Source organism: Ursus americanus, chromosome 17, assembly GCF_024610735.1.
Source record: "Ursus americanus isolate L20-20 chromosome 17, mUrsAme1.1.p, whole genome shotgun sequence".
Classification (NCBI taxonomy): domain Eukaryota; kingdom Metazoa; phylum Chordata; class Mammalia; order Carnivora; family Ursidae; genus Ursus; species Ursus americanus.
In genome coordinates, this window is record NC_142143.1 from 11,477 (window position 1) to 37,250 (window position 25,774).

General features: G+C 47.2%; 1 protein-coding gene across 8 annotated transcripts; it reads left to right on the forward strand.

Annotated features, from left to right (window-relative positions):
* Positions 1–365: 365 nt before the first annotated feature.
* Positions 366–24,202, forward strand: RABL2B (RAB, member of RAS oncogene family like 2B). 8 transcript variants are annotated; one of them, XM_045815470.2, is made up of 9 exons: positions 389–429; positions 1,752–1,872; positions 2,021–2,183; positions 17,175–17,204; positions 18,304–18,383; positions 19,084–19,163; positions 22,121–22,232; positions 22,555–22,652; positions 22,998–24,202. In XM_045815470.2, the coding sequence occupies exons 3-9, from the start codon at positions 2,077–2,079 to the stop codon at positions 23,352–23,354; spliced, it is 864 nt and encodes a 287-aa protein (XP_045671426.1). In that variant the 5' UTR covers positions 389–429; positions 1,752–1,872; positions 2,021–2,076; the 3' UTR covers positions 23,355–24,202. The 8 variants fall into 8 exon arrangements, with proteins under 8 accessions (XP_045671424.1, XP_045671427.1, XP_045671426.1 ...); XM_045815467.2 differs by having other exon boundaries at positions 396–452; XM_045815469.2 differs by lacking the exon at positions 389–429 and adding an exon at positions 555–822.
* The last annotated feature ends 1,572 nt before the right edge of the window (positions 24,203–25,774 follow it).

The window sequence follows — 25,774 nt, forward strand, 5'->3', positions numbered from 1 at the left end:
AAATGCAAATTTGTTTTTACACTTTTCATGTTTACTTTTAGTCTTTGCTTCATAAAACCACTGATAATTGAGGCATCTTTCTTTGGAGTACGGGATTTCTAAATATTTTGATAAAGAAGAAATGAAAAAGCCACAAACTACTTGGTTTGCCACAAATTCCTACACCAAAAAGGAAAACACAAGCGAGCTGCTTTTACCCGTGCCCCCGCCCCGCACACCCCCGCCCCGCGGGCCCTGCGGCAACAAGCCCGACCCAGCACCGGGCGACCGCGGGCACATCCGGCACTCCCTCCCGGCACCGCGCTAGACAGCCCGCGCCCCGGAGGGGTCCTTCAGGCCTCCGGCCGGGCAGCCCTCCTCCGGGTCCTTGCGCGGTTGCGTAGCAGCTGCGAGGACGCGGACCCAGCCGGAAGCGGAGTGCGGCGCCGAGTGAGCTACGGCTGGCCCGTGGGGTCCGAGGCGGGACAGGGGCGGAACCGGACCGGGGCGGGACGGGGACCGGGGCGGGACGGGGGACGGGGCGGAACGGGGACCGGGGCGGAAGGGGGTCCGGGGTGGGGAGGAACGGGCGCCGACTGGGGAGTGGCTGGCCGCGGGTGGGCCCACCTGCGGAGTCTGGGGTCGTACCTCGTTTCCCGCAGGTGGCAGGTCTAGCGTTGGGATCCACCATGCTTGGGCCCTGGGCGGGAGAAGTACGGGTCGTTGGGTTCGCGCAGCAGTGTGGAGGCGAGGGCAGTCCAGCCTGACGCGGAAGATTGCTTCCCAGATGTGTTGGGTGCCCAAAAAATGTTGGTTGAATGAAGAGAGCTTACGCAGTGAATGGTGAGGACAGCGACAGCCGTTAAATGTCTTGGCTTTGGAACAGGTCACCCTGCTCCAGGGGGGAGGCGGAAGGGCAGCCCCTCGCTATGCTCACCAAGCATCCGCCACTTCCCAGACACTGGTCATGAGACTGAGGGTACCTGGGTACGCAAAGTTCAGTCCCTACCTGAGCAGTGGTACAGTCAGGGAACTCTGGGTCCTGTTGGCAGTTTCCACCCCAACGGTGTGCCCACCCCTGCCCTAGCTCTTGCCACAGAAGGACCCCTGTCCTAGCTCTTGCCGACATTGTGTCTCCTTTCCTCTGAACCCAGCACAAGGTCTGCTCATGGTGAATACTCTAGGAGCCTGAAGGCATCGTTTCTGTGTGCCTCATTGACTCAGAACCTGTGCTATTGCTCCTTCCTAGTACAGTTTGAAAAGTTCTATTTGACAGTGAGGAGAGAAGAACACAGCTAGAGATGATGTCACAGCTAGGTGTTGGCAGTGGGTGGCTGGTGATGTCTTGTACAGACAAGGAATGTAAGGACTGGTGTTTGGGATGGGAAAGAATTAAGTATTTGTTTTTCACATGTTCTTTGTCCGTGCAAGGGAAGCAGCCTCGGTGGAGGTACAGATTTGGCATCATCACTATTTAGAAGATACTTGAAACTAGTAGAGATTGAAGTAAGCCTAGAGGAGAGGGTCTTGAGATGCCCACACTGAGAGAGAAAGAGGCAGCTACTGATTGCAGCAGGGTGAAATGTGAAGGGGAGGTGGAGGCATGAGGTAGGTGATCACATTAGACGTCTTTGGCTGTGTGGTCTGTCACTCAGTGCTAAGAGCTCGGGCCTACAGGGCACTGTCTCTGTGTCACATTGATTGTTTTTTTGTCCTGTTTTACTGGTGAGAAAGCTTGCCCGTGTACAACTTGTAAAATACTGTCTCTCCAGGTGGGAGTGGAAGATGTGGCCCTGAACATAGCTGCCATAAGGAGATGACATAGAGTAAACCACCCAGGGAGGATTTGGGTGGGGACAAGATTACAACCTCAGTTCAGCAAGTGGCAGCCAGGTTGGTAGTGAATAGAGAAGGATGAAAGTGTGTTCTTGGGCCTGTCTCTCATCAGCTCCTTCTCTCTCTTGTCCAGGAAGAGAAAAAGTAGATATGATCGAGGAAACTTCTCATCTCTTTAACAATAGCCTCTTCTTGATCTTCCCAGACAGCGACAAGACCCCACACACACGCAGCTACCCTGGGCTGAACAGCCAGGAGCCAATGGCCAGCGACAAAGCCCAACCCTGTGAGCTGGACCAAGAGAAATACGATGCTGATGACAATGTGAAGATCATCTGCTTAGGGGACAGCGCCGTGGGCAAGTCCAAGTATGTTGGGAGATGAGGGAAGAAAGACCAGGCCCAGAGCAGGTCGGGGTGACCGAGGAGCATGGCTTCTATAGGGGCAATAAGGGAGTAGTCTTAGCTGGAGCCCAGGTGTGGGGGCGGAGGGGGAGCAAGTCATAAGGACCGAGTAAATAGAGCTTTCTCCAAGAGTCTTGGCAGCAGATATGGGACGGGTCACCCTGGAGACTACTGAAGCAGTCCAGGGTGAGGCAGTGAGAGCTGAGGGATCCTGCATGTTCTGTGTGGCCCAAGAGCCTGCGAGTGGGAATGGATACCGATGACAGATTGATTGGAGGTAGTGCAGATGCCTTCTTGAAGGAACTCCCCAAGATGAAGCAGAGTGGAAGGAAATGAGGACTGACTATGGTCACCCTGGAGACTGGCTGACTCTTAACTGACTGTCCTGGCCATGTGCACAGTTTGGGACTTCCCACCTGGAGAGTTGAAGGGGGCTCTGCAGTGCTGGCACCTGACCCTTTCTGCCTTCACGGCAGGAGGGTAGACCAGACATCTGCTTGAGTCCTGTCTCCCAGGTGCTCCAGATCCACCTTGTCTCCAAGCTTCATCATTGATTCCAGGGGCTTTGCTGGTTTTTAGGCCATCTTCGTGAATTCGCATTCTCTCTGCCCCACCCCATATACACACACTGCAAATCTAGTTTAGTGTTTTACGGCTGCTTTGACCATCCTCAAGAACATGTCTGCACAAGGAAAATGAGAGTGAGTGTTGCACTTTGGGGAGATTGCACGGGAAAGAACACCCCCTATTTCCCAGCGAAGTGTAGTGTTTCTCAGCAAACAGCAGGATTGGCAGGCAGAGGAAGAGCAGAGGGGGGGCTTTGGAGAGCATAGCTGGCTGTGAGGCCCAAGGTGGTCTGCCTTGCTTCCTCAGCACTGCCCAACCCTAGGTTCAGTGCTGGTTTTTTACAAGCCTCGCTTCGGACAACAAAAAGTAAGAATCCGGGAGGTTAGCAGGACTCAAAGAGTGCCACAGCATTGGCCTCTACGGCCACGGCATCTGGAAACAAGCAGGGCTGTGGGGCAGAAGCACCAGGCTTTCTCTGAGGTGCTGTTGTTTCTCATGTAGCAGGTTCTTGCCTCTTGATTCCATTTCCTCTTTGTGTCTGTGTTTCCGGCCCCCCAAGCCTTTGTTGAGGATGGGTTCTAATGACCTAGCTCTCTCACTGCCTTCACTCCTGCACGTACCCCCTTCCTGAGTTGGATGCTACTACAAGATGTTCTCTCCTAACGACATCTGACCTGGCCAGTTCATGATCTGATTGTCTGGCCTAGGTCCACTTTCATGGACATTCACTCTACAAGTGCTGAGTACTACCAGGGTCACCTAGACCCTGCTCTAGGTGGTCAGTAAGAGCCCCTCTCTGTGTGCCCACTTATAACCATGTCATGTGGAGACCCTGCCAGTCCTCCATACATTTTCTTTATGTTTTCTGTACCTGTGGGCATTGCTGACCAGTACTGAGAGGAACCCATGCTCCCACTGTAGCTTCTCTTTCTGCAACTCAAGAAGCTATCGTCCCCTCGTGGGGGCGGGGGGAGGGGGGGCTTCAGGCTATTTTGGGCCTTGCCTTTCCTTTATGGTGTTTTTTTTAAGATCTTATTTATTTATTTGAGAGAGAGAGAGAGCAAGAGCAGGGGGAGAGGCGGAGGGAGAAACAGGCTCCCCGCTGAGCAGGGAGCCCGATGCAGGGCTCATGACCTGAGCCAAAGGCAGATGCTTAACGGACTGAGCCACCCAGGCGCCCCTCGGGCCTTGCCCTTCTTAAAGATTTCTTTTAACCCAGATGCTCCCTCTGCTTAATAACAAGACATGGCCTTTCTGTATTTGCTCTTTAAGAGATGTTAACTCCAGACATGGTTTGCCGCCTGACTCAACCACTTAAGCTCCTGGCCTCCCTTTGTGTGTGGGGTGGGTGGGGGGTGGAAGGAGAACAAGGCTTACTTTACAATGTTTCCTAAGTGACTAGCCCAAGATTTGACACGTGGTGGGTCTTCAGTGGGTCTTAGTTTTATCTTCCCATCTGCCACTAGTTTGACCTGATGAAGAAAATAAATAAATACAAATCTTTGTTCAAAAGCAGAATGGTTAGCTCCAGATGCATTGCCTTTTTTGAGTGCTGGCTTTTAGGATGTCGTTTTCCCCTTGGTCACTGTCCCCCATTGTGCAAAGAGGGCAAAGATGCACCCCCTGCTAGGGCCGTGTGGGATAAGCAGAGACTGGAGTTGAATAGGGGAGATTAGTAAGAGGGGAAATACACAGCCTGACCCCTGTCCCATGCCTTGTTATCCCCAAGGGCCAGGAGGAGATGGGCTGGATGCCTGGTGGAAGGGGCCTCCAGAGAGGGGCCTAGCGTCTATGGTACTGAACATGCTTCTGGGACAGGAGGGTAGGGACCATCACTCTTTCACGGCCCACTCTGATGAGACGAGTCTCTCGAGCTCTTCTTTACTCCTTCACTTCATGAGCACATGATCTCTCAAGGCAGTGTCTGAGTGCAGCTCTGTCTCAGGGCCCTTGGAACCTCTGGTGATGGTAATTTCATTGGGTGATTTTCCTACTTCCGCGTAAGAAAGTGGTGTATTTTCTTTTTTTTTTTTTTTTTTTTAAGATTTTATTTATTTATTTGACAGAGAGAGACAGCCAGCGAGAGAGGGAACACAAGCAGGGGGAGTGGGAGAGGAAGAAGCAGGCTCCATGGAGGAGCCTGATGTGGGGCTCGATCCCAGAACGCTGGGATCACGCCCTGAGTCGAAGGCAGACGCTTAACCACTGCGCTACCCAGGCGCCCCGAAAGTGGTGTATTTTCTTTATGATATGGATGCTGTGTCTTTTCAATTATAAACAGAATCTACCACCCTTCTACAAGAGAAGTTACAGTTTAAATCTTAGAAATACAAAGTCATGGCTAGAATGTATTCAATTTATACACAGATAAGGAGTGGCCCCTAATATGTGGGGGAAATGCGCAGTCGTAGTCTAAGGAGAGTGGTTAGGGCAGGCCTGTTTGTGAAGGCGACATTTGAGCAAAGGTTTGAAGAAGGCAGGGGAGCAAGCCATGTGTGGGGAGGAGCGTTTCAGCTAGAGGGACTTGACTAGTGGCTGGAACAGAGGGAGCAGTGGGAAGGCAATGGGAGAGAACCGAGCAAACAGGAGAGTCGGGGTGGGACTTGGGCTCTGAGCAGGGTTTGGACTGAAAGAAACGGAAAAACACGGGGTAGTTTGAGCAGAGGAGTGCCAAGTCTGAATAATTTCTTACCTGGATGACTGACCAAGTTCAGAATAGGTGTTCCTCAATCATCAGTAGATGAAGCAGGGGAAAAAGTAGAAAGGAGATATTTTGACAGCACGTTTATCAAGGTTGATTATTCATAAAGAGAGACTATATTTAAGACTTTCTAGAATGATGACTAATTATGAAGCGCACCTTTTCACTTCTTGGTGCTTATTGATGCTTATTGGTCATTGGAAATCCTCCTTTGTGAAATGTTTGTTTAAGCCAGTTGCCCATTTTTGTTGGGTTGTTTGTCTTTTTATTACTGACTTGTAGGAGTATCTTCAGACATTCTGAACCTTCTTCAGTCTGTGGCTTTTTACTCTATTACTGGTGTATTTTGATGAACAGAAACACTTAATTTTAATAAATTAAATTGTTAAAAAATTAAAGAAGATTTTTGAGATATGATTGATATTTAAGATTGTACGAATTGATGATTTCACACACGTATGTACTGCAGAATGATTGCCACAGTAAGGGTTGTTAACACATCCGTCACTTCACATAGTTACCCTTTTTTGGTGTGTGATAAAGACGCTGAGGATTTACTCTCTCAAGTATATGAGGCAGTGCTGTTAACTGTAGTCACCGTGCTGTACGCTAGACCCTCAGAACTTACCCGTCTTACAACTACAAGTGTACCCTTTGACCAACACCTCTCATTTCTCTGTGCCATGGAATATTACTGGACCATTTAAAAAGAAGGAAATCTTGTCATTTGTGACAATGTGGATGGACCTTAAGGCCATTATTCTAAGTGAAATAAGTCAGAGAAAGACAAATACTGTATGATCTTACATATATGTGGAATCTAAAAAAAAAAAAAAAAAGATGCAAGCTCATAGATACAACAGATTGGTGGCTGCCAGAGGTGATGGGTAGTGGCAGGGGTGAAGGGTGTCAAAGGTACAAACTTCCAGTTTCAAATATATAAGTCAAAGGGATGTCATGTATGACCAGGTGACTATAGTTAATAGCACTGTACTGCATATCTGAAAGCCGCTAAGAGAGTAATCTGGAAATTCTCATCACAGGAAAAAAAATTCTGGGGCACCTGGGTGGCTCAGTCATCAAGCATCTGCCTTCGCCTCAGGTCATGATCCTGGAGCCCCGGGATCAAATCCCATATTGGGCTCCCTGCTTAGCAGGGGATCTGCTTCTCCCTCTGACCCTCACCCCACTTGTGCTCTCTGTCTCTCAAATAAATAAATAAAATCTTTTAAAGAAAAATTCTGTAGCTGTGTGTGGTGATGGATGTTAACTAGGCTTTTGGTGATCATTTTGCAGTTTGAAAAAAGTCTTTAACTCATTTCGAGTTAGTTTTTGGTGAATAGTGTAAGAGATCCAGTTTCATTCTTTTGTCAGTGGATTTCTGTTTTTCTTAGCGCCACTTATGGAAGAGACCATCCTTTCTCCCTTGTATATTCTTGGCTCCGTGGTCAAGTATTTGACCATACGTGTGTGGGCCTTTTTCTGGGCTCTCTATTCTGTTCCATTGGTCTATGTATCTGTTCTTATGGGAGAATCATGAAGATTTCGTCCTATGTTTTCTTCTAAAAGTTTTTTAGTTTCCGCTCTTAAGTTTAGGTCTTTGATCCATTCGGAGTTAACTTCTGTATATGGTGTGAGGGTCGTGGTGCCCACCTTCATTCTTTGGCATGGGGATATCCCATTTTTCCCAGCATCATGGAAGAGACTCTTCTTTTCCCATTGAATGGTCTTTGGCAACTTGTCAGAAATCGACTGACCATACATGTGAGGGTTTCTTTCTGAGCTGTCTGTTCAGTTGGTATGTCCATATCTATGCCAGTACCATACTGTTTTGATTATTATAGCTTTGAATGAAGTTTTGACCTCAGGGAAATGTGCGTTCCTCGATTTTGTTATTCTTTCACAAGATTGGGCTACTTGGGATCCCTTGAAATTCTGTATGAATTTTGGGATGTGTTCTTTTATTTCTGCAAAAATGTCACTGGGATTTGGTTAGGGATTGCATTGAATCTGTGGGTTGCTTTTGGTAAAATTATCTACCTCGCAGCAGTAAGCCTTCAAATCCATGAGCACTGCTGTCTTTGCATTTATTTAGGTCTTGCTTGATTTCTTTCAGCAGCGTTTTATAGTTTTAGTGTACAAGTGTTACGTCGTCTTGGTTAAATTTCCTTTTCATATTGCTCATTGCTGGTGTATAGAAATACAATTTATTTTTGTGTGTGGATTTTATATCTTCCAACTTTGCTGAATTTATTAGCTCTATTACTTTTCTGATGGATTCTTTAGACTTTTCTATGTATAAAATTGTGTTACCTTTGAAGAGAAATAATTTTACTTCCATCTTTCCAATTTGGATGCCTTTCGTTTGCTTTTCTTGCCTAGGTGCTTGTGTTGAGGGCTTCTTGTAGCTGGTGTATTGAATTAAGAGTATGCAGGACCCTGATGGATGAGAAACAGGACCCACCCACACGGGGTCAGCAGGTAGTTCCCTCAGCATCTGAGCACCCACTCTGGAGAAGTGAAAACCTTGCGGTGGTTTTGACTGAAGGTGCACTCTCAGTATACCCACACGAAGGAGGTCAAGTCCCAAGATTCATTACTTTCAGATCCCAGAAGTGGGAGGGAAGTGAGCCAGGCAAGAGCAGTCTTCCATCCTGGGTCACAAGCAGGACTTACAGGGTGGTTGGGGTGGAGGTCACTAACTATTTGCAGGCTCAAATCTAAGTGGTTATTTTTTTTTTTTTAATTATTTCCTTAAGTAGGCTCACGGGGCTTGAACTCACGACCCTGAGATTAAGAGTCACATGCTCTACTGACTGAGCCAGCCAGGCATGCCCCCGAAGTGGTTATTTTAAAAGGTGCCAAGGAAAAGCAAAGTAGGGACTTGGGGCGGGCATCCTAAGCTCAGGTTCTTATCCGAATGTCCAGACTCAGTGTGAGCAGGGTGGTCGTGCTTGTCAGATGCCTGAGGAGCAGGCTTTCATTCTTCCACAGCTGAGTATGCGGTTAATTGTGTTTTCATATATGGCCTTTATCCTGCTGAGGAAACTACCTTCTGCTAGTTCGTTGAGGGTTTTTGTCATGGGATGGTGTTGGTTTTGTCAAATGCTTTTTGTGCATTTGTTGAGACGAGTACGTAGGGTTTTCCTTTCGCTCTGTCAATATGGTGTGTTTGATTAATTTTCTGAAATTGAGCCACCCTTTAAATCTCCCTTGGTCATGGTGTATAATCCTTTTAGTATGAACGTGGTTTGCTATTATCGTGTTGAAGATTTTGACATCTGTATTTGGAGATATAGTTTGCTCGTACAGCATTGTCTGCCTTTGGAATCAGGGTAATGTTGGCTTCGTAGAAAGAATTAGGAAATGCCGCCTCCTCTTCAATTTTTTGGACAAGTTTGAGAAGTATTGATGTTTGTTCATTAAATGCTTGGTAGAACTCTCCAGTGAAGCTACCTAGTCCTGGGCTTTTCTTTATGGGAGGTTTGGATTACTCCTTCTTTGGTATTGATCTATTCAGATTTTCTTCTACTTCTTCAATCTGTTTGGTAGTTTATAGAGATGTGTGCATTTCATCTGGATTACCCAGTTTGTTGGCATGCAGTCGTTCATGCTGTTCTGTTTAATGCTTTCTGTTTCTGCAAAATCGACGTTAGTGTCCACAGTTTCAGTTCTGATTTTGACCCTTCATGTCTCCTCTCTCTTCCCTTGGCCTAGCTAAAGGGTTGTTGCTTTGTTGATCTCTTCAGAGAGCTAACTTTTTGTTTCATTGGTGTTCTCCCTGGTCTTTCTAGCCTCTATTTTATCTCCACTAAAGTCTTCGTTACTACCTCCCTCTCACAAGCTCACGTTTATTTTGCTCTTTTGTGTCTAGTACCTTAAGATGTATATTTGTTACTGATTTAAGATCTTCATTTTTAAGGTATATGCTTATAGCTATGATATTTGCTCTGGGCACATCTTTGGTTTCATCCTTAAGTTTTGGTTTGCTGTGTTTTCATTTTCATTCATCTCAAAGCATTTTCTAAATGTCCTTGTGATTTCTTCTTTGACCCATTCGTTGTTTAATACTGTGTTGTTTAATTTCCACACAGTTGTGAACTTTCTGGTTTTCCTTCTGTTATGCATTTCTGGTGTCATTCCATATTTTTTTGGAAAAGATACTTGGTATGATCTCAGTCTTTTTAGTTTTATTACGACTTGCTTTACGCTCTCACCTGTGTTCACTCGAGAAGCATGTGTTCCCTGTTCGTCTGTTAGGCCTGACTGGTGTTAGTGCTGTACGAGTTCTTGGCGCCCTTACTGGTCTGTGTCAGTCGGTCTGCGCGTTACTGACGGTGGGTTTGAAATCTGCGTTCTCGTGCGGCTCCCTTAGCTTCTGTCGGTGTTTGCGTCCTTTCTTTGGGGCTCTGTTTCGGGTGCATATATGCTCATCACTTTTATATATTCTGGATAGATTGAAACTTTTATCAATGTGTAGTATCCTTTCTTTCACAACTTGTGACTGAAAGTTTGTTTTGTCTGACTGTACTAGAGCTGCCCCAGCTCCTTTTTGGATACTGTTTGCATGGATAATCTTCCTCTTTTATTTACAATCTTTTTGTGACTTTGTATCTAAAGTGAGTCCCTTAAAGATAGCGCATACGTGGGTCATGTATTTTAACGTATTCTGCCAGTCTCTCATTTCTAATGGGAGAGTTTTATCCATTGACATTTGAGACAATGATACTAAAAGTAATAATCAGTAAAGAAGGACTTATTTCTGCCATTTAGCTATTTGTTTTCTGTCATTCCTCAATTACCTCACTACTGCCTATTTGGTTTTTTATTTTTTTGAAGTGTGCTATTTTGATTCTCTTCTTCCTTTTTTGTATAATTCTTTATTGTTTCTTAGTGGTTACCTTAGAGATTACAATTAACATCTTAAACTTATAACGACCTATTTGAATAATACCAATGTGTTCTAACAGCACACAAACTCTGCTCCTAGATATCTTCATCCCACACCTTTGTTTTGTCTCGGCACAGACTGCATCTTTATACATTAAGTGCTCAATAACATAGATTTATAATTATTGTTTTATGTATTTGCCTTTTAAATCATATAGAAAAAAGGGGAGTTACAAACCAGAATTACAAGAATACTGGCTTTTATACTTACCTACGTAGCTACCTTTACTGAAGATCTTTACTTCTTCGCACAGCTTCAGATTGCCATCTCTAACGTCCTTTCATTTTAACCTAAAAAAGACTCCCTTGAGCATTTCTTACAGGGCAGGTCCACTGGTTATGAGCCTCCTCAGCTGTGTTTATCTGCGATGTCCTAACTTCATTCTTGAAGGGTCATTTGCTGGGTGTAGAAATCCTGGTTGACAGCTTTTTAAATGTGTCATCCCCCTGCCTTCTGACTTTAGTGGTATCTGATGAGAAAGTGCTTGTCTGTCTTAGTGAGGGTATTATCTTTAGGTTTCAACAGTTTGCCTATGCTGTGTCTCAGTGTGGATCTCTGGGTTTATCCTGCTTGGAGTTTATTAAGCTTGCTAGGTGTGTGTCCTCATGTCTTGCATCAAGTTTGGGAAGTTTGTTTGTTTGGTTTTTTTTTTTAAAGATTTATTTATTTGAGAGAGAGAGCCTGTGCGCACATGTGTATGTGTGTGCAAGGGGAAAGGGGCAGAGGTGGAGGGAGAGGGACAGCAGACTCCACACTGTGCACAGAGCCTGATGTGGGGCTCAATCTCATAACCCTGAGATCATGACCTGAGCTGAAATCAAGAGTTGGAGGCCCAATCGACTGAGCCATCCAGATACCCCAAGTTTGGGAATTTTTTAGGCATTATTTTTTCAAATCTCTCTCTTTTCTTTATGATGCATATGTTAGTATGCATTATGTTGTCCCACACATTCCTTAGGCCCCATTCATTTTCAATCTTTTTTTCTTCCGCCTTCTCCAATGGGTAATTTCAATTGCCTTATCTCAAGTTTGCTGATCCTTTCTTCTGCCTGCTCAAGTATGTTGTTGAAACCCTCTAGAGACGGTTTTGTTTTGTTTTTTTCATTTTAATTAATGTGCTTTTCAGATCCAGAAGTTTTGTTGGGTTCCTTTTCATAATTTCTATCTCTGTATTAATATTCTCATTTTGTTCATACATCATTTCCTGATTTCTTTTAATTCTTTAATTCTTTAGCTGTTATTACTTAAGCTAGTTACAATGTCTATATTTTTTCTGGGATTGTTTCTGTCCAGTTCTTTATTTGTGTGTGAGAATGGGCCATATCTTCTCATTTCTTTGTTTGCTTTGGCATTTTTTTGATGAGAATTAGACATTCTGAGTATTTTAATGTGGTAACTTTAGAAATCAGACCCTCCTACTCCTCAGGGGTTGCTGATTTCTGCTTGTTTGGGGCTAGAGTTACCTATTTGTAACTTTGCCAAACGATTTTTGCAAGGTGTGTCTTCCTTGTGTGGAAGGAAGTGTGGTCACTTATGTTTCTCTTGTACTATCTGTGGTCATACCACAGTGACCTGACAAAGATTTCCTTAAGTCTCTGGCTCCAAAAAAGGAAAGGAAAAAGCAAAGGTGTTCCTAGCCCTTGAAATCTCCAATGGATGCCAGCAAGGTTACCCTGAAGCCTGAGACAGCTGAGACCTAAATGTGCAAAACGTGCAACCCAGACTTTTTGAGGGCAGTATTTCTACTGTCACCCCTGACCCAAGCCTGACACTTGGAGCACAGGCCGCGAGGTGAGTGCAGTGGGCCTGAGGAGCGGGTGGCGGCAGCTGCTTGGCATGTGTTGCTCTTCCCCCCAGGATCAGCCTTCTGCTTTCACGTAGTGCCCTCCTGCTTGTTGTGTGTCCAGTCAGATTCCAGGGTTAGGAAATGGTTGGTTCTTATCAATTTTTCCAGTTTACTGGAAATATCAGTTGGGGGTTGACCCCCTAGAACTTCCTGCTCCACCATTTCATTAACAGCCTCAAGGTTCATTTTTTCCCATACAGATAGTCAGTTGCTTGGACACCATTGATTGACGAGAGTGCTTGACCCCGCTGAACCGTAGTGACGCCTTTGTCCTCACTGCAGTGAACGCACGTGTGGCGGCACGTATTTTAAGGGCTTGTCTGTGGTCTGTCCTCATCCACTATGGTGTAAGCTCCATGAAGACAGGGCTCTTCACCTGTTTTGTTCAGTGTTATGTCCTGGCGCCTAGCACAGTGTCTGGCAAGTGGTAAGCAATCAGTAAATTTGTTTTAGCGAGTTTGTACTAAAATTATTTGTCTGTTCTTCTGTTGAAGAACATTTATGATGTTACCCTCGTTATGATACTAAACCCAGTACTGCAGTGAGCATTTCTGTGCCTGCCGCCTGGGTGCACACGAGGCCTGGGGGGAATAGCTCCAACTTCGGGGTACCCAAATTGCTCTCCAAAGTAGTTAGGGTACATTTACACTGCTTCCAGCGCAGTATAAGACTTTCTGTGCTTCACAAAATCCCCAGCATTTGGTGTCACATGACTTTCTGAATTTTGCCCGTCTACAGGGATGTGAATGCTCTTTCATTTTGTTTTAATTTGTATTAAAATTATTAAATCATTAAATTAAAACACGGAGCATCTTTTTATATATTTGTTACCCATTCATCTGTTCATATTCTTGGTACACGGGTCGTTCGTGTGTTCTCTTACCAGAGCTGTTTATATTTTCTGTATATTAATTCTTGTCAGCTGCTGGCATTGCATAGATCTTCTCCCTGTCTGTGTGGGTTTTGTTTGCTTTTTTTCCTTAACTTTTCATTTTGAAATAATACCGATTCACAGGATGTTGCAAAGAGTGGGTGCGGAGAGGGCTTGTGCGCCCTTCCTGCGGCTGCCGCAGTGACAGTAACTTAGGTAACTAGAGCAACACCGAAGTCGGGCACGTTGGTATCGGTTCTGCGTGTGTATAATTCTGCGTCGTTTTATCACAAGTGCAGATTTCTGTAACCATCATCAGAATCAAGGTGCAAAACTTCGGTCATGCTTCCCATTTCTGGTCACACCCACCCCACCTCACTTCCCACCACCATTAACCCCGGTAAGCACCAGTCTATTCTCCATCTCTACAATCATGTCATCTTGGCAACATTGTGGAAGTGGAAGTATACAGCCTGTGACCTTTTTCACTCCACACAGTACCCTTAAGACCCATCTAGGTTGTTGCACTATCAATACTTTGTTCCTTTTTGTTGCTGAGTAGTATTCCATGGTGTAGACGGCCACAGTGTGGTTTTCTAGACTGTTCGAGTTACCTGTTACGTGACATTTGAGTTGATTCTGGGTCTTGGCTATTACAGATGAAACTGCTGTGAACACGTGCGTGGGTTTTTGTATGGACATGAGTTTTCATTTCATGGCTTGATCGTATAGTGAGTATATGTTTCATTTGTTAAGACTCTCAAATTTTTTTTCTAGAATGTCTGTTTTCCCACCGGCAATGTATGAAAGACATGATTTTCCTGCACCCTTGCCAACATTGAGGCTTGTTGCTATTTTTTATCCTGCCTGTTGTGACAGGCGTGTAAGGATCGTTCATCGTGGTCTCGGTTTCTGTTTCCCAGGTGCTTGGTGACGCGGAACACCTTCTCCTTGGCTTATTTGCCGTGTGTGTATTCCTCTTTGGTTAAATGGCTCTTCGTGTCTTCTGTGCATTTTCTAATTGAATTATTTTTAATTGTAAAGTTTTGGTGTTCCTTATTTTCCCAGAAACTGGTCTTTGTTGGATGTGCTCTTTGCAGACATGTTCTTCCCATCGAGAGCTTGTCTTCCCGCTGTCTCATGACAGGCTTTCTCATGAAGCAGAGGGTTTAGTTTTCATGAAGTCCAGTTTGCCACTTGTTTCTTTTACAGATCATGCTTTTGGTGTTACCAAAGTCATGGCTTTGATCTTCGCCAAGCCCTGGCTCCAAAGGATCTTTTTACTATGTTTTCTTCTAAAAGTTTTCTATTTTTACATTTTATACTTAAGTCTGTGATCAGTTTTGAACTAACTTTTGTTTAAGGTGTGAGGGTTTAGGGTAAAAGTTTATTTTTTTCCTTATAGATATTCAGTTGGCATCGTCTGTTGAAAAGGCTATCATTCCTCCATCGAATAGCTTTTGCAACACTGTTGAAAATCAGTTGGCTCTACTTCTGTGAGGCTATTTCTGGATTCTTTCTTTTGTTCCATTCATCTATGTGTCTGTCCCTCTTCCAGCGCCACAGTCTTGACGAAGGGAGCCATAGCAAGTCTTAAAGTTGGATAGAATGATTCTTCCCACTCTATTCGTTTTCAAGTTTGTTTTAGCTTTCCTAATTCCTTTGCCTGTCTACATAAACTTTCCATAATCTTGACAATACCTATAAAACATCTTGCTGGAATTTTAGTAACCCTTGTGTGTATCTGGGTATCACTTTGGGAGAATCGACATCAGTTTTATATGGGGCTTTCAGTCCATACGCATTTATTCAGCCCTTCTTTAATATTTTTCACCAGTATTTTGTATTTTCCAGCGTACTGGTTCCCCTCTATTCCTGTTTGTTTGCGTGTTTTATTGTGAATGGTGTTCTCTTTTTCATATGTATTTTCTCCATTGTTGATATGATCCTGTGATTTTCTTCTTTAGCCAGTTAATGATAGACGACATTGATTGATTCTCAAATACTGAACTAGCCTTGCACCCCTGAAATAAATCATGCTTGGTCATGGTGTACGGCTTCTGTTATATGTTCCCAAGTTCTGTTTGCTAATATTTTGTTCATGCCGTGTGTCTATATTCATGAGGGGTATTGGTCTGTAGGGTTGTTTCTCCTTTTCTGTACTGTCTTTGACAGGTTTCGATATCAGGATAAACTGACTTCATAAAATGAATTCCCTCTTCTTCTCTTCTCTGGAAGAGGTTGTGCAAAATTGATATTAATTCTTAACAGTGTTTGGTAGAATTCTACCCTGAAACCCTCTGGACCTAGAGATTTATAATACTAGGGCTATTCAAATGATCTGTTTCATATTAGGTTAGTTTTGCTTATTTGTGCTTTTAGGAATTGGCCCATTATTAAAACTTTCTGTATTTTCATTTATTTCAAGCACATTGTAGTTGTTCATTTATTTATTTTTTAAACATATTTATTTATTAGAGAGCATGCGTGCACACAGTGCAGGGGGCCGGTGCAGAGGGAGAGGAAGAGAGAAACTGCAAGCAGACTCCACGCTGAGCACTGAGCACAGAGCCCAGTGCAGGGCTTCATGTCACGACCCTGAGATCACAACCTGAGCCAGAACCGAGAGTCGGCCACGTCATTGATCGAGCCACCCAGGCACCCGTACTTACTTGCTCACTTATGACAGCTGCTCTAGAAGCTTCTGTTGATTGTCTGTTTTCATTCATTTTGAGGTCTTCCTGATTCGTAATACAATAAATTATTTTTGGTTGAAACTTGGACATTTTGAATATCATGTTATGAGACTCTGGATCTCATCTAACCCTTCTGTTTTAGCTGCCTCCCTGTGGTATTGCTTCAGCGGAAGAAGGGGGAGAGACAGCACTTGTGGTCTCCACAGGCACCATGCAGTGGGGGCAGGGGTCTCGTTGCCATCTGGCATGGTAGAAAGTTCCAGCTCCCTGTGTGGCCTTCTTTGACCCCAGTGCAGCTCGGGGCTGTTGTTGAGGCGCTCGTTATGTTCTCAGAGGGTGGAAATCTAAGCTCCCACTGAGGCTGCAGTTTTTTGTATGTGTTTGCATGCTGGTGATGGTCTAGATGTTCTTGTCCTAGGCACTGGTGTGCAGCAACAAACTGAAATTCCCTAAACTGCTCTCATGGGCAACCCATTCTGGTTGAGAGGAATGGACTGTCGATAAGTAAAATACTGAATATTTCTGTTGGGATTACCCTCAGGGCAGAGATCGAGTACAAGGTGAGATAGAACTTGCCTGTTACAAATAAGATCATCAGGGAAGGTCTCATTGCTCAGGTGACATTTGAGCAAAGCCCTGTAGGACCTGCAGAATATTAGGGAAATGGTTTTTGGGCGGAAGGCACAGCCCCCCCCCCCCCCAGCATCAGTTTCCCAGGGAGAAGCAGGAGCAGCTGTGTTTGTCAGCACTATGCAGCGGGTCAGAGGCCCTCACATGGACTGTTGTATATACGTGTAGTCACGTAGGCTGTTCTGTTCTCAGGGGCTAGTAATTCCGATTCCAGGTTCCAGGCTTGGAGAATGGGGTGATGCCCCAATTCAGGGGCAGGGACAGGGTCCGGGGTTAAAGAAACTCACTTTTAGATTTGTTGACTTTGTGGTTCACACAGACTTCTCCAGTGTAGATACATGGCAGCACTCCAAAAACAGGTCTTTATTTCTTCAACTAATATTAGTGCCCAGCTGTCTGTCGTGGTGCCCAGAAAGGAGCAAGGTGGAGTCCCTGCCCTCAGGCAAAGCAAGCTGTGAGTGCTGGATCAGTGTTACAGCTCAGGGGTGCCAGGAACTTAAGGGGGGTCAGGAAGAGAGCAGGTGCGCAGTTCCTGAGCATTGTCCTAAAAGGAAACTCTGTGGCTGTGGAGTGAATGGGGGAGGGCGTCACATGTGGCCCTAGGCTGTCCGCCTGGACAGGGGTGATGCTGTGGGGCGAGGAGGAGGGGAGGTTGGAGGGTGAACCTGACCACCTTGCACACTGTCCTTTCAGACTTATGGAGAGGTTTCTCATGGATGGATTGTATCCTTCAAGGTTTGCAGTGTTCCTTGTTCCTGTGGCCCTTTCCCCCTCACGCCAGCTCAGCCTCACTGTTCACCCCTTGCTGCAGTGGTCCAGAGAGGAGGGATAGGTGAGTGAACGCACAGGTTTCCTTCATGCTTGTTTCCTACCATCTGGCAGCATTCGTTACATGTGCTTACTCATATCTGCATCTGCTTTCTACCAGGAAGTCAGTAGAATGGCTAATAGCACCTGGTCATATGCCTGGATTCCAATGCCACCTCCCCCTTACAAGCTCTGGTAACCTCTCTGACCTCAACCCTTGGGCTGACATTTTACAGTCCTCTGGTATGAACGAACTTCGTAAAACAAGACCCGCTCCCTCCCGCCGGGGGTTGTCCACATTGTCTAGGTTTGGAGTGAGACACTCCCTGGCAACCGGGATGGTTTTAGAAAGCTTCCCAGGTGAATCTACTGAGAACCATGGCAGAAAAGAACCCTGGAGCGACCCCACTCCCTCCCCTGAGCCTCCCCCTCGGTGGTGTCTGAGTATGTCTTGCTTCACCTCACGTCACGAGTCCCTTTGCGCCCGCCCACCCGCCTCCTGCCAGCTTGCTGGTCCAACCACTCTGCACCTTGCAGCGTCAGGACGTCTCATTTCCCAGACTTTCTGCAGGGTTTCACACACAGTTCATAAACAGTTTCTCAGCTGTCTGGCTTCTGGAGGCTTTTTTCCCTGGAATGGTCACATGCCGCCTAAGGCTGGGTTTCCTCTCTGGCCTGCAAAAGCCCCATCCATGAAGGGACTGGGTCACCCACGGTTGCATTTTCCAACTACATGATGCTGTTGATGACGGCTTCTCGTAAAATTCCATTCCGTGTTGTCCCTGGTACTTAGATGGCCAGGACACACCCCAGCTTCTCCTGCCTGTCACCTGTCCATGGAGTTTGTGCCAGTGATCTTTGAAGCTGGTCCTCTGTCTGCAACATTCATTCAACTTAAAGTATGAAGAACTCCAGAAAGAAAAGGAGAGGGCCAGTTTCATCACACCTGTGTCCCCACCCCAAGCACCTTCCCTGCCTGCCTTTTTTTCATCTCTGTTCCTTAACCTGAATGCAGTCGGCCACAGCAGCTGTCCACGTACGCCCTGACCCTGTACAAGCACACGGCCACGGTGGACGGCAAGACCGTCCTTGTGGGTGAGCAGCACAAGGCCGGGCCATGGACTCTCAAGGGGGAGGAGAGGGGAGGGGAGAGAAGTCAGTGGGAGAGAGTCAGACAGGAAGGAAATGAGACCCCCAGCAGATAATAGGGGTGGTAGGGAGGAGCCTGGGAGCCCAGAGCCCGGGGAAGGGGGGAGGAGGCACACAGTTCCAGCTCTCTGACCTGGTATTCTAATTTAGCCAGTGTAAAGAAATAACAACTGTGGTCTGAGTATTATCTTCCACAAAAGGTCTTAACTTTCTGTGACGTCACCACCTCCTGCTTGGCTAGGCCACGCATCCTGCCTGGCTGTGTCTGCCATCTGTGGTCAACACACTTGGGAAGTCAGCCTGGTTTCGACCTTGGAAGGCCCTGCATCTTGTGGGCAGGAGAACGGGGAAACCTACTTTCTCCCTTTTGGGACTTCCTGTCTACATTCTCCTTCCTCCTGGCCTGGCCATGTGTTTCCCTCTTACCCACTCCCATGCACACACACGTACACAGACCTCCCGTGGCACACCCAGGTGTGTTGTGTCCTGATGACGCACACCTGCGATCTGTGTGGTCTTTGTTTCTCCCTGTCCTCCCCACATGTTGTGTTTCCGCACACAGAGATCTGTGCAGAGATGCTCAGGGTGTCCGGGTCTCTCTGCCCTCCGGCTGCATCAGACAGTCAGAGTTGTGTTCATGTTGCAGACTTTTGGGACACAGCAGGCCAGGAGCGGTTCCAGAGCATGCACGCCTCCTACTACCACAAGGCCCACGCCTGCATCATGGTATGAAACCAGCTGGGCAGTGAACAGAGTCTCTGGGCAAGCTTGACAGGTGACCCAGCAGTGCTGAGCCCTCCTCACCAAGGCTGGGTACTGGGGGACAGGGGATCAGGACAGCCTGGGGAGGTTTCTGAGTGAGAACATGCCAGGTGAGCTTCTCTTCAAGCGGAGCTGAATGAGGAACCCCCATCCAAGGGGTGGAGCATACCCAGGGCCTCGGCATCAGGCATGGCATCTAAGAGGCAAACATAGTCCTTCCCTGGGGGGAGCCGCCACTCTGACAGGGTCCCGAGGCCCCCCCCCGACCGTCACCTGCTGCTCCCAAACCAACCCCTCTACTCTGTGCTGTCTAGAACACAGCCCTTGGGGGCTCCCCATAGCCACAGGGTAGAAGTGCCATAAGAGGACCTGAGGGAGAACTAGAGAAACACAGGGGAGCCATGCAAGCCTGTGTCCATAGGGCCTTCTTCCCGGAGCCCTGGCTACATTCACAGGCTCCACTATCCCTTAACACAAAATCTTTTGAAATTTTCCTAATTGTAGTATTCTTAGTACCTGTAAGAGGAAAGAACGAGAAGGTGACTGGGTAAGGCCCTGGGGACAATGCAGGCCAGCAGTCTCAGCTGGAGGCTCACATAGTCAACATCTCTGACCCTGGAGAAGAGGAGAGGGGGAGCCCAGCCACGTCTGTTTCAGTTCTGCACTGGCATTTGGAGCTCTGAGCTTACCGCCACTCTCTCCCTGGGAGTAGCCTCCTCCTGCCTCTGATACCTCTCCATTGGCTCCATTCGACCCTCTTCTGAGGCCTGGGGGTGTCTTTCCTGCCAGCATCCCTACATGACTGTGTCTGCAGCTGCCTGCTGCATGGGGCCTGGCAGGTAGAAAGTGCTCACCGTGTGGTGCCCATACGGGGATCTGATAGTCCCACAGGGAGCTCCACTTTGAAACCCCGATCGGGGTGCTCCTCATCCCCGCCAGCTCTTCCTTAGCTCTCAAAACAAGGAGAGGTAGCTCAGGAAATCAGACCTGGATGAAAGGTGACTGATGGTGATCATGGGAGGCAGGCTGGTGTGAAGCAGATTCCACAAGATTCATTACAAGTGTGCTTTGTAAGAAGTCTTTACTGGGGATTCAAGACATCGTGGTCATTTGTTGAATTGGGACCTGTGTGTGCCGTGGAAGAGACTCCCAGGTGGACCTCCTGCTGCCTCGCTGTGACAGCGGATGACCCACGCCCACTGCCATGCACAGCAAGCCCCTGGCGCTAGGTGAGGTCCATTCGCTCCCATGAAGGGCTGGGTGGTTCAGAAGGAAGAATAGCCATTCCAGCACGTTACAGGGTTGTCCGCCTGGATCCACGGTTGTGCTGGGGCAGTTTGGGCCTGTGAGTCCATCCCAGAGAGTGGCTTGGAAGCAGGAGGCTGGCCTTTGAGGAGCTCCTGCCAGGGGTTTGAGGGACCCATCCCTGCAGCAGTAATTCTAAGCGTCTCAGGACTCCTGGCCTCCCCTGCCCTTAGAGCGCGTCTGCAATGCTCATGCTTATTGCTAATATTTTAAAATAGGTAAAAACTATAAATCGTAAAATGTGAATCAAATTACAAGCTACAAAATAGTAAAACGTAGTCTTGCCAACTCCGGCCGTTGCAGTGAGAGGAGCTGCTGCCATGTGCATTCGCCTGCAGTGGATGGTGGCACAGAACTACTCCAGCTGCCTGATCAGAAGGAACAAACAGGCATAGAGCACTGAGGGCTCGCAACTCCTTCCCTCACTGGTCCGATTCACCTCAAGACTGTGAGCATGCAGTAGCGGCCGAAGACAGGTGTAGAGGTGGTCGTGAAGCAGAGATCCGGCCAGTGAAAACCCACCACCTCCTACATGCAGTCCACCGTCACCAAGAATGCCCGGGCCGCCCTCAGCAGCGTCAGACGCGGGATCTGCAAGAACAAGTACCAACCAGATGGCGCATGGCTGCCGCTTACAGAGTCAGGGGCCGTCCTGCGCAGCCCGAATCCCGTGATGGTGAAGAGGAAGCGGGCCCGCCCACCAAGAGCTCCTGAGCACCTGCCCCCCACCTCCAAAGCAATAAAGGTGTCAACCACCTCCAAATAATAATAGATAAAAATGACTTTTAAAAGGTTTGAAATACAAAATGAACAAGAGATTAAACAAAGGTTTAAAATTAAAAGTACATCGATAGTGGGCACCTGGGTGGCTCAGTCAATTGAGCATCTGACTCGTGATTTCAGCTCAGGTCATGATCTCAGGGTCATGGGATCGAGCCTCTTGTCAGGCTTGTGGTCAGCGTGGAGTCTGCTTGAATTTCTCTCCCTCTCCCCCTGCTCTCTCTCTCTCTCTCTCAAATAAAATCTTTATTTAAAAAAGTCCATTGATAGTAACTACAGGGAAATTTTAGAGGCATTTGAAATTATGACAAAGGAATTTTTTAAAAATATATATTTATTTGAGAGAGAGAGAGCATGTCTGTGTGGTGGAGAAGGGAAGGGCAGAGGAAGAGGAAGAGAATCTCAAGTACCCTCCCCACTAAGCACAGAGCCCAATACAGTGCTTGATCTCATGACCCGAAGATCACGACCTGAGGCAAAACCAAGAGTTGGATGCTCAACCGACTGAACCACCCAGGCGCCCCACAAAGGAATTTCAAGACAAAGTTTAAGCAATAAAAATAACAGACTAAGAAAAAAACCAAAAAATTTAGTTTGCAACAGACTATATTGATTAGTACAATGATACATCTTGGTTAAAATCGGTACACAGGATTAGATGGCAAGATAACAAAAAAGGAATAAACATTTTAAAAGCAACTTTGGGGTCTGGAGGTTTTGGGGGCTTCCCTGAGAAGGGCAGGCACAGGGCCGCTCACCTGCTTGTGTGTGTGTCAGGTGGGTGGTGTGCAGACACTGACGCACCTGAGCTGTTTTCCTTCCTCTGTTCATTGCAGGTGTTTGATGTGCAGAGGAAAGTAACCTACAAGAACCTGAGCACTTGGTATACAGAGCTTCGGGAGTTCAGGCCAGAGATCCCGTGCATCGTGGTGGCCAATAAAATTGATGGTGGGGCCATCCCTGCATCTGGGGGACCCACCACCACGCATTTCCTCCTCCATCCCTGGGGCAGTAAACCTTCAGCGATCTGTCCTTCCCAAAATACAGCCCTTGTTTGCTTGCCATCGATCTCTTTCCAGTAAAGATGCCAACTGAGCCAGTCTTCCCTCTTCCCAAGACACACATCCCTGTTAAATGAACTCTTTCTAGGACATGTCCCCTGATTGCCCCTGCCTGTCCCATTTTCTGGGTCACTTTCCAGTCACCCACCCTGCAAAACCCTCTCCCTTTCCCTTGATGGACAGGTCAGTGTCCTACCTTCTCTCTACAGCAGACATAAAGGTGACCCAAAAGAGCTTCAACTTTGCCAGGAAGTTCTCCCTTCCCCTCTACTTTGTCTCAGCTGCTGATGGTACCAATGTCGTGAAGGTAACGGTGGACTGCGGTGGTTAGGATAGGCCAAGTGGCCAAGGGACCAGGGAAGCTGCAAAGAGAAGGGCTGGCTGTGGGGATGGAGGAGAGGACAGGCATTGCTGTAGGGGCCGTGAGTGGGCAATCCAGAGCGAGTGGTGGTAGGAAGGGGTCGTGGTTTGTTCTGACAGTGGGGGAGGTGATGGGCCTGGGCTTGGTGAGAAGAAGTACATTGAGAGAAGGTGAATTGAGGGGTGACCTTGCTGGCTTTAGAGGTGGAGTGTTGTGTGAACGTATGGCGGGGACAGGGTGCTGGGACCCACTGCCATGTCTTCCTTCCCACCACCTCCACCTTACCCCTAGCTCTTCAATGATGCGATTCGATTAGCTGTGTCTTACAAACACAACTCCCGGGACTTCATGGACGAGGTTTTGCAGGAGCTTGAGGTAGGTCAGGTGGAAATGTTGGACGGGACAAAGAAAACAGCTTCTCTGCAGAGGGATGCAGAACATAAGCCAGTAGAGTGGCTCCTTCTGGCCGTTGTGGGCAACACACACTCATCATGCATGCGGCCCCTAGAACTGTCAGAACTACCGGGGCAGGCACAGGGCAGGCCTCACCTGCAACCTTGTCCACAGAACTTTGATTTGGAGCAGAAGGAGGAGGAAGTGCCAGACCAAGTGCAGCGAGGCAACATCGAGAGCCCCTCCCCTTCCTGAGTCAGAGACAGAAGCCTCTCTCCTCGTGGACTTTGAGGAGGGGGGGTGGTCTTTCAGAATACCCTCCCCTCCACAACTCTCCAGCTATGAATTGAAAAATTCTTGCAGGCCATCTACCTCCTGCAAGCCCACCCATTCTGCTTGCCTCCCCCACTCCATGGCCCATGATTCCTGACCCTTCCACACTTGTCTCTTCCCCTGTACTCAGGGTCCAGGATGGGGTCTGCACCAGCAAGCACCCTTGACAGGTGTGAGAGGTCCACAGCAGACCCTGAAGCAGAATTGGAGATCAGTAGCCCCCCCAGGTGTGTGGAGGCAGGGAAGAGCTTCAGGGAGCATGCTTTGTGTGTCTCAAAGGAAATTGAGGTGTTTTCTCTCCCAGAACCGACCTCAGGGCTTATTCATTGCCTTTCCACCAAGGGAATGATACCCTCTTCCCACCCCTACAGATCAGGGGGGCTGCATTCTTTTTCCTCTTTAGTCTCCCAGCCAACTTTTTTTCAGAGATGGTGTTGAGCAGACAGCTGTTCCTATCACCGGACAGGTTTGCTATTAAAGCTCAGGGAGACAGGTGACAAGTCCTGCCACCCTTCGCAGTACCACGAAGCACACCCATTTGGGTTATAAGAAGAGCTTCCCTTTGAAGTCCCTGTTTCAGCGGATGATGCTTTCCCGCCTTTTTTTTTGAGGACTGTTGTGGGTGCTGCCTTGTGGGGCTGGGAGAGGGGCCACCCTGCTGCCTTTCCCACTTCTCTCCGGGACTCGTGGCTGACTGGGTGCTTGTGTGGTCATCTTGTACCTCATCTCTGTTGTTTTCATTTTTACAGTAAAGCTTGAATTAACATAAACCTTGCATGTGTGTGCTTGCTTGTGGGTCTGGATTTCACTGAGCAGAAAGCCACAGAAGAACTTGTAATCACCCGCCAGATAGTGAGGGAAGTGCCGTGATCTGCCGTGCAAGGGCAGCCTGGTCAGCTCTGTTGTAATGGAGACCACTGCAATGGAATTTAGCGTTTGGGTGTTTGTGTTTTTAAGATTTTATTTGAGAGAGAGAACATGAGTGAGGGGAGGGGCAGAGGGAGAGGGAGAAGCAGGCTCCCCACTGAGCAGGGTTAGGACCCTGAGATCATGACCTGAGTGAAAGGCAGACACTTAACCAACAGAGCCACCCAGGCACCCTGGAATTTAGTTTTAAAAAGAATGAGGGGCGCCTGGGTGGCGCAGTCGTTAAGCATCTGCCTTCAGCTCAGGGCGTGATCCCGGCGTTCTGGGATCGAGCCCTGCATCGGGCTCCTCTGCTGGAAGCCTGCTTCTTCCTCTCCCACTCCCCCTGCTTGTGTTCCCTCTCTCGCTGGCTGTCTCCCTCTGTCAAATGAATAAATAAAATATTTTTAAAAATAAAATAAAATAAAAAGAATGAGTATTTGGGAAGAACAATAAACAAGAACAAACTTTATTTGCCTTTAAATTGCTAATACTTAAAATTTCAACTGAAAAGATTTACTTGGGATTTTGAGGAATGTGTTACCCTCGTGAGGTGGGTTTTTAAAAACTACCAAAAAAAAAGCCCTTTGGTGTTGTAAATGACTAGTAAGTATTTTTTTAACATAATGGTTTTATCAATATATCATTCAAATACCATAAAATTCACCATCAGTATTAGTTTTACATAACCATTTTGCATCAGGTTCCCTAGTGAGAGGGGAGCAGGAGAGGGCCGGAGGCCAGAAGCTAAGCAAGGGTGTGGTCTCCCCTGCCCCAGGGGAGCTCTGGAGGACAAACTGGAGACCCAGGGGGCTTTTTGTGACAGTCAGCCAACTGTGGGAGGAGGTGGGGGTGATGGCGCCTAGCCCAAAGTGGCTCCTGTGTCAGCAAGGGCAATTCTCTGGGGAAAAGGGAAGGTTTATCCATCAACTCTCAGAGCAGTCAGGGAAGGAGTGCTCAGGCAGGGTGCCAACAGCATCCATGGCCACCCACCCTCACATGCTCAGATCCGCCTGCTGCTGAAAGTTCATTCCATCCTGACGTACAGGGAACACCACCCCTGGATCTTTTTTTAAATATTTTATTGAGGTGAAACTTACATAACATAAAATCAACCATTTTAAAGTAAACGGCGCAGTCCCGTTTTGTACAATTACAATGCTGTGCAACTATCCCCTCTGTCTGGTTCCAGAATATTTCCATCACTCAGAAGTAGCAGTTTCTCCCCCATACCCTCGCCCTTCAGCCCCTGGCAAATTCTAATCTGCATTCTGTCTGGATTTATATATCCTGGATATTTCACATAAATGGAATCCTACACTGTGATCTTTTGTGTCTGGCTTCTTTGACTTAGCGTAATGTTTCCAAGATTCATCCGTGTATTAAATACTTCATTCCTTTTTAGGGCTGAACAACGTTCCATTGTGTGTATATCC